Raw genomic sequence first — 8,511 nt, 5'->3', positions numbered from 1 at the left:
GGTACAGAGGAAGAGTTCAAAACAAACAGAGTGACTTGTTAGATGTATTCCTCCTGGATTATGGCAATGTCCTCACAGTTGGTCCTGACAGTTTGTCTTCCATTTCTGATGACTTACTCCTCCTCCCTCCTAAGATTGTGTGTGGGTTTTTTGCTAATGTCCTGCCATTTCAGAAATGTTGGGACACATTGTCAAAAAAATATCTCTCCTCCTTGATAGGCACTTGTATCAAAGGATACATTCACGCTCTTCTGCCATACAAAGTCCTCATACTTGAAGCCCCTGAAATAACAAAAGATTTATTAAGACAGAGTTTTGGCAGATATTTGGATACAGACACCTTTCTCTTACTGGTGGAAATGCTGCTAGAACTACCAATTCAACAGAATAACCAGTCTGTTCCAGATTTGCTTATTGAGAAGCAAACTGCACCAGAAGTATCTTTCATATCTTCAAGTTTAAGATATTTTAACAACATTCTTCCACTCATAGGTTCAAAGTTGGTTGTTGGGCAGAAGGACAGAGTTAGGATAACTGCTGCAGCAAACCCTGGATTATTTTACTGCCAGCTTTCTTTTTTGGCAAAAGACCTGAAGGAGATGTCTGAAAAACTGGAAATTGCATGCGAGTCATTGATTAGTGATTGCAGTGACAAGCCAGTTGAAAATTTGGGCGTACTTTGTGCAGTAAAGGGGAAAGATGAGAAATGGCACAGGGGTTTTGTGCAATGCCTGCCAGTGAACTCAAAAGTTAGAGTTATATTTGTTGATTATGGATATTGTGAATCTGTAAAAGTTGAAGATGTCCTTCAGCTGCCATCAGATTTTCTCCTAACCCCAATCATGACTTATCCATGTTCGCTTACCTGTTTGTGGGACCAAGATGATGATACAAAGAACCAGCAACTGGAGCTTCTTAGAAAAGCGTTACTGGGCACTGAATTGGATATGTCAGTGGATGGTTTCAGTAAAGAGCAAAATGTCTTTTCAGTAACTCTCAGCAGCTTTAATGCTTGTGCACAAGTCAAACCTGGGCATTCTGATGATTTGACAAACAGTGGCATTCTTAAGAATGAGAGTGATTTTATAGGCTCTCCAAAGTGCAATGCAGAAGAAACTAAAAAGATGAAAGCATCTGAAGACTTATTCTCTTTTGGAGAACTACAGGATGGATCAGTGTTTGAGGGTTATGTGGAACATGTTCAGAATCCAAATGATTTCTGGATTAGAACAGCAGAGCGCAATCACAGCTTTGAAGACATGATGAATAAATTGACAAATTACTTCAGGAAGATACAACTGACAGAGGAGATTCTTCATGATCCGTTACCTGGTGCACTTTGCTGTGCAATGTATGAACAAGACATGAATTACTACAGAGCTGTTGTAGTGGACACTCTTGAAAATGGTTCTGAAGTTTTCTTTATTGATTTTGGGAACACAGAAAAAGTACCAAGTATGCTCATAAAGAAACTGCCCAATGATTTAGCTGTGGAACCACATTTTGCTCTCAATTGTTCCTTAGCTAATGTTGCCCCATTTGGAGACTGCTGGACAGTGGCAGCCTCTGAATACTTCAGGAAGGCCACTTCAAATAAAGCACTAATGGTTAATGTCATACAGAAATGCCATGATAAATTAGTTGTGGATTTGTATAAAAAGGGGGCAGATGAAAGTGAGAGCATTACAGCCCTTATGATAAAGGCAAATATGGCAGGTTACTGGAAATGCAGCCTGTTTGAATTACCTGTAGAAGCTGTTGAAAAGAAGAGCACAACAGGCAGGAGGAGATGTGAGGATCCTTGTAAAAGTGTGTCAAAAAATCTTGGTGGCAAAGTGACATGGCTACAGCATTTGAATGTTCAGGAATGTGTTGTGGAAAGGCAAGGGCACACTGAGTTTTCCACATCTAAACCCATTGCTGTAAAACATTTTAGGCATCCAGTTTTAAAGCCTGGATCTGAAATAAGTGTACTTTGCTCACATTTCACATCTCCTTCTGATTTTTGGTGTCAGAACAAGGAAAAAAAAGAAGATTTGGACAGATTAATGAAAAAGTTATGGGAATTTTACCAGAAAAATGCTCCTTCCCTACAGCCACATTGCAAATTTTGTGCTGTCAAGTTGCAGCAGGATGGAAGATGGTATAGGGGATGCACACTTGCAGTTATGAATAACAAAGCTGAAGTTATCCTAGTTGACTACGGCATGGTTGTCAAAGAAAAACTGGAGAATATTAGAGCACTAATGCCGGAGTTCTTTGAACTTGAAGTACAAGCATTCAGATGCAGTATGTACAACCTAATTGAACCAGACAGAGGAAACACGTGGTCTAAAGAAGCTTGCACCATGTTGAAAAATTTTGTTTCTGAAGGGTCATCTAATCTGACATGCAAAAGCTATTTCCAGCTTTTTGTGATGAACAAAGGGCTCTGCAATGTGGTCGACCTACAGACACTTTCTCGATGGGCCTCTGCATACCTAGTAGAAAAGGGAGTTGCGGTGGAAGTCAAGAGACCAAAGCAACTAGTCCCATCTGCATATCCATGCTCTTTTGTATACTCATCATTCAACATTAGAATTGGAAGTGAAGAGTTGGTGTATGCCACACATATTGTTAGTCCATGGGAAATCTATCTCCAGCTGGACAGAAATAAAGACATCATAGATGAGCTAATGGAGAGAACTACCAGAGTAAGTGAAGAATTGTTGAGTCAGACACAAGATGCTAACTGTGGCACAGTTTGTCTAAGTAAATATTTTGGTGACAGTAAGTGGTACAGGTCATGGTCTTGGCCAACTCAGTCCAGTCAGCATCTGAACGTATTCTTTGTAGACTATGGAAACAAACAGGTTGCTGAGAAATGCAGTGTCTTACCCATACCACAGAAGGCAGTTGATTTATTGATGACTCCTATGCAAGCTTTAAGATGTAGACTCTCGAGGATTCCTGAGGGGGAACATTTTCCTGAAGTCAATGTCTGGCTGGAGAACATAATAATGAACAAGCCACTTCAGGCAAAGTTTGTTGCAAAAGACAGCAGTGGGCATTTCATTTGTGACCTTTTTGATGGAAGCTTGCATGTCAATGAGAAGATGAAAGAACTATTTGAAACTCAGGGACAAAAGGATTGTATTTCTAGCAGAGACGCTTGCAAAGACGGCATGAAAGTGTCTTCTAAAATTCACAAATTTAAGACCAAAGAGAGTGATCATTTAGAAACTACGATGAAATTGAAGAGGAAAATGGACCATTGCAAAGACATACAGGGAAGTTGGCAGAATTTTAAGAATAAACCTTCCAAATCCAGATCTCCCCACACAAATCCCACCACAAGAAGTGTATCAAAAGACAAGGTCAAAGAAATGCACAGCTTGAAACATAAAGAACAATTGATTGGAGTTGGACAGAATGAAATGTGCTATGGTCAAGGCACCCCCAAAGCCCAAATCTCAAACACTTTGCCAAAAATGAGCGATCTACCAAATATCAAAATGAAGCCAGGTTTTAGAGGGGTGGGGTTCATTTCTCATTGTGAATCTCTTGAAAGTTTCTTCATTCAAATGGAAAATGATGAAAATACCATCCTCAAAATCAGAGAGGAATTAAACAAGAGCCTTTTGACAGAAAACATGGAAACTGTTACATCTGAAATAAACATAGGTGATGTAGTTGCAGCAAAGTATGATGAAGACCTGGTATTATACCGAGCTGTTGTCACCAGTGTAGCATCCAGTGATGTGCTGACAGTAGAATTTCTTGACTATGGAAATGTTGCCACAGTTGAAAAGAGAAACATTCACTTGCTGGCAAGGCACTTGTTGTCTTATCCTAGATTAAGCATCCCTTGCACGCTATCAAAGCCTCATGTTTTTGAAGGTACTGAGGGTTTTATACAGGAAGCTTATGGAAAACCCCTGATGGTTGAACTTGTGCAAAATATTGGCTGTACATGGGAGGTGTGCATTAAAATTTTTGACCCTGTGGCATCTAATGACACCAAAGATCATCCAAAGATGATCAACCAGTTACAAACTTTAGCCCAACATGAGTCAAGGAAAGAGCTTAATGCAACAGAAACTACAACTAAAAATGAAGAACATAACCATACTTCTCTCAGTGAAGCAGCAAAGAAAGAAAAGTCCAGAATGAAAGAAGACCCCAAACTAGATATACAAACAAGCAGCATTAATGTTAGTTCAGTAAACAATAAGGTGGTCCAGCTGAAAACATTTGTTAAAAAACAGGATGTAGGAAATGTGCATTATATAGAGACATTAAAGACAAAAGAAAAACACAAGAATGCCAACAAATGTCAAAACAGCAGAAAGCAAATTGGATCACCTGTCAAGCTATCAGAAAGTGAAGGCAGAGACAGGCAAATATCCAGCATGAAAGAAACAAAAGTAGTTATACAAACAAGACTACCTCAGACTTACTCAACAAACAAGGTTGTTCAGCTGAAAAGCTTTGCAAAAAAAAACGATACACAAGTTGTAGATTATATGCAGAAATTTAAGACAAAGAGACAATGCAAGTATACAAAAATTGATCAAGACAAGAAGAGTTGTGGGCCATCTGTCAAGCAGCAAGAAAATGCAAGCAGAGAACATCAGTCAGATTTAGACAAAGAGAGCTTAACGGACAAAGAGGATCAGGCACAACACCTTTTCCTTGCACCTGTTAAATTAGATTTGGAATACTCAGGATTTGCAGCAGCAGTTACCACACCTAGTGAATTTTACATAGTTCTGGAGGACTTGCTTCTTACTATGAATACTGTATCAAGCATCATTGAGCACCTTCCTGAAGTAATGTCTCCTTTGACAGAAATTAATCTGATGACTGGCACAGGATGTTTAGTGATGTCAGATGAGAAGAATAAATGGTGCCGAGCAGAGATTGTTCAGTATAACAACATTTCAGTGCTCATAAATCTAGTTGATTATGGGCATCATGCATATTTTCCACGCCAAGATGTCAACAAACTTAAAAGACTACCGGAACAACTTGCCAAACTACCTAAGATAACTTACCCATGCTTGTTGAGGGGAATCAAACCAGCCGAAGGGAATCAGTGGTCTGACAATGCCATTGTATTTTTCCAGGAATGTATGTGTCGTCAAAATCTTCAGATATACTTCAGGCAGTATATTTCAGAGGGACAGCTGGAGGTTGATATTGTGACAGGAAACAGAAACATTGCCAAAGAGCTGGTAGATGCTGGACATGCATGTTACATAGATGGCGTGCTTGGCATCCGGTTTCTGCATAGGTTAGGACATAAACACCTGACTCAACGCACTGTCTCCAACATCGTGGACAATGGTCTTGAAGTTAGAGAAAGTTCCTCGTCAGCTGACATTGTGGTCAAGTCCAGTCGAGAAAAAAGTAGAGGTGCATCACATGGGACATCTGGCATCTGTAAGTACCCAATTTCATTTTTGAATGTCTATAGTGTATTGCAAGGATGGGAAATATGACAATAATTAATGTTGCTGTTATAAATATTTTTGGTGTACTTTTCAGACCACCGTGGCTGTTGTCAGTGTGCTTTAAGTACTGACCAACTACATATGTTCAAAACTTTCCAGACATATATTCTAAGCAGTGATTGCACCTATTTTAATATGCAGACTTTTTGACCCAGGCATTAAACTGTGCACACAGTGTGAGATCTCCATAGGTAACCTTTGACATTAGAACAGGATGCACTGGAGCATCCTCTCACAAACCTAAGGTCACCATGACCAATGCTGAAATTTGTGACAGATGGGCTTGCAATGAACTGTGGTGTCATAATCCATGGTCTTCATGGATTATGTCCAGCAAGTAATTATTCTGGAGCAATAGAAATCCTGTATAGATTGACCTTATTTTAAACTGTGTGTTAATTGTGTAGTTATCTAGTGTGGGCATGCTTCTGAGCTATAAGGTGTCACTGCTTATCTGTGGGAATTTAAGAATATTAGACACTAACCAGTCAAATCGCTATATTACAGACCACCCCTGATGAACCTATCTGATGTAAACTGTGTTTAATGTTTATTTACTTGGCCTACTTTATTTATTTATTTATTTTTTTTTTTTTAATCTTTTCTAAGGTATGCTGAAGACACCATGAATTGTAAGTACTAATTTCACTGTAATTATACATAATGTTTCAAATGACTTTACTTGCTGTAGACTAATATTTGATTTCAAATAGCTAAGCATTTTGGATTTTTAAGATAACTTTATACATACAGCTAATAGTGTCTGTTGAAGATATATTACAATTGCCTTAAATACCTCCAGAAATATTTAGGACATTTTGATTAATAAATGTTGTCGGATTTGATCTGAAATTGATTAATCTGAAAGACATAAGCACAACTGCTAAATAAATATTTATAGATATTAAAACAAATTAATAATTAAAGAAAAATGTTCCAGCTGTGTGACATCACTCTGCTTGTCAGTATTGATTAATAGTACTTTTAACTGAAAACTTGATTTTATTGATTACAGCACATTAACAATATCAGTGGAGTGGAGTCATTAGTGGAATTTCCTGTGTATTTGCCGGGACAAAACACCAGAAATTGATCTTTTGATAATAGCCTTTGATTTATATGTTTTTTTTTTTTTGTTTTTTTTATAGTTTCTTTTGTAGCTTTGTTTAAATGTATGGATTTGGCAAATGATAAAGTTTTAGTGAATATACAGGTGACCACTATACTGAAAAGCAGCTACAAGTTGATACCCTAAGTGCTGTTTTGATGGTTAATTGAATGTCCTTTTGAAAATACTTTTTATCGTGTTTCAATGTTTAGATAAGGAATAATCAAACGTATAACATTTTAAATACATAGATGCCTGTTTGAGTTAATGTGATGCTTATGTGCTTTTGTCTGTTTGTTTTTGTTTTAAATGACACAAGTTAGTAATTCAAATGAGTTATTTGTTTAGATATTAGAATTTTGGAATTTGTGTAAAAGAGGTATATTAACATAAATACAAAAATTGGGGTTTTGTGTTTGTAATTAAAGAGATATTGTTGACAAGCTTAAAAGCAAGTCTGTGTCACAAGTGGGACTTGATCTGATACGTCTTACTGACTGTTGGATAATATACAAATATTATTTTCCTATGCATCCTGTAAATTATGTACTCATACACATTATATTCATGGCAGAAATATATTGTAGGGCTGTGATAACTTTACTGCAATGCTGTGTTCATATGACTCATTATGTTGTTGAGCTTGTTACTGCCAGTGGAATATTTTTCAGGTTTTTAAAGCAGCGATCAAGAAGTTAGTTTATTAATACTGATTCTTATCCTTCTTATGTCCCAGGCTATCTATAGGGGAAAAACATATTCATGTGCAGGTCACTACAGCATTGTGTGTGTGTGCGCACAATATACAGAAATGTCTTAGATGACTTAAACTGTTCATTTAAATTGCAAGCACTTAAGCAAACAATTCTCTTGTAGTATTTTATATACAGTTAACACTAGCTGTATGACATTATTCAAATCAGCATTTTCTGCAAATCTTTTTCTTACACCACTTTTGACTTGTGCCAAATTGAGGGTCAAAACCAAGTTACAAGCTTGTATAATGTATGTGTACAAGCGTGTATAAACAGGTACTAACTGAAAACAGGTTTCAACTGAAAATCATTCTCTCAGCCAGTGATCCTGAAAAGAAGAAATTAGCCTGCTTTATGCATGGGGCTGCAACGTGAAAATGCATTTAAGTGCTAATTGTCTTTTGTGTTAATCTGTATTTAGTGGTCGCCAGTGCAGTGAATAGATAGAAGAACCGCAAAGCACATTTCATGGGTTTATGCAGAACTTTGTACTGATATATTGCAAAGCTCAAAAATGAACAAGTCAAGCTCAACATGCCTTAATTTGTTTCATGTAGACAATTTGTGTAGAAACTTTTTACGTTTAAGAGTATGTAACTATATGCACAAAAGAATGTATTTTATGAAAAATTCAAAAAGTGCATTAGTGAGTTGTTGCCTCATCTGTGAGTTTTAAAATCGCATCATCCAAAGCAAGTGTTGCATTGATTGGGTAGCAGTTCAACATTTGTTTGCAAAAGGAGCTCCACATCACTACACTTTCAGAAAACTTTTCACTGTGGTGGTACCCTCAAGGGTACACATTAGTACCTTTTTAATTAAGGAACAAAATTGTATCTTATTCAATTATGATTGTAGATTTTAAAATTGTGTTGATTACATACACTGTACTTCATCCCCAAGACTTTGTTTTTTCTATTTGACACAGTTCTATAATGAAAACGTACAAATATTCACCTCTTCTTCTTGACAGAAAATGTAATGTATTTTTAGAGAATACAATGTACATTTACACAGTTTGTACCTTTTTAGAGACAGTAATGTACCTTTTTCTGCAAGTGTACGGTAACAAAAATCTATACGTAACAATCAGAACTAAAGTTTGGCTACTAAGGCTATGCTTTAAGCCATGTATATCAGTGCAGGCATCTAC

General features: G+C 37.0%; 1 protein-coding gene across 1 annotated transcript; it reads left to right on the top strand.

Annotated features, from left to right (window-relative positions):
• Positions 1-222: 222 nt before the first annotated feature.
• Positions 223-8,223, top strand: tdrd15 (tudor domain containing 15). The gene is made up of 3 exons (XM_066676674.1): positions 223-5,424; positions 6,105-6,127; positions 6,511-8,223. Exons 1-2 carry the CDS (start codon positions 360-362, stop codon positions 6,122-6,124), a joined length of 5,085 nt encoding a protein of 1,694 aa, XP_066532771.1. The 5' UTR covers positions 223-359; the 3' UTR covers positions 6,125-6,127; positions 6,511-8,223.
• The last annotated feature ends 288 nt before the right edge of the window (positions 8,224-8,511 follow it).

The sequence above is a fragment of the Hoplias malabaricus genome, chromosome 7 (assembly GCF_029633855.1).
Source record: "Hoplias malabaricus isolate fHopMal1 chromosome 7, fHopMal1.hap1, whole genome shotgun sequence".
Lineage (NCBI taxonomy): Eukaryota > Metazoa > Chordata > Actinopteri > Characiformes > Erythrinidae > Hoplias > Hoplias malabaricus.
Note: the sequence above shows the minus strand (reverse complement) of the source record. Positions and strands in the feature narration are given on the sequence as shown.

Excerpts from the sequence above, each read along its gene's own strand:
- tdrd15 (XM_066676674.1), top strand. The coding sequence starts at position 360 with ATGCTGCTAGAACTACCAATTCAACAGAATAACCAGTCTGTTCCAGAT. Across the intron at positions 5,425-6,104 it reads ACATGGGACATCTGGCATCT|GTATGCTGAAGACACCATGA; the intron begins GTAAGTACCCAA and ends ATCTTTTCTAAG.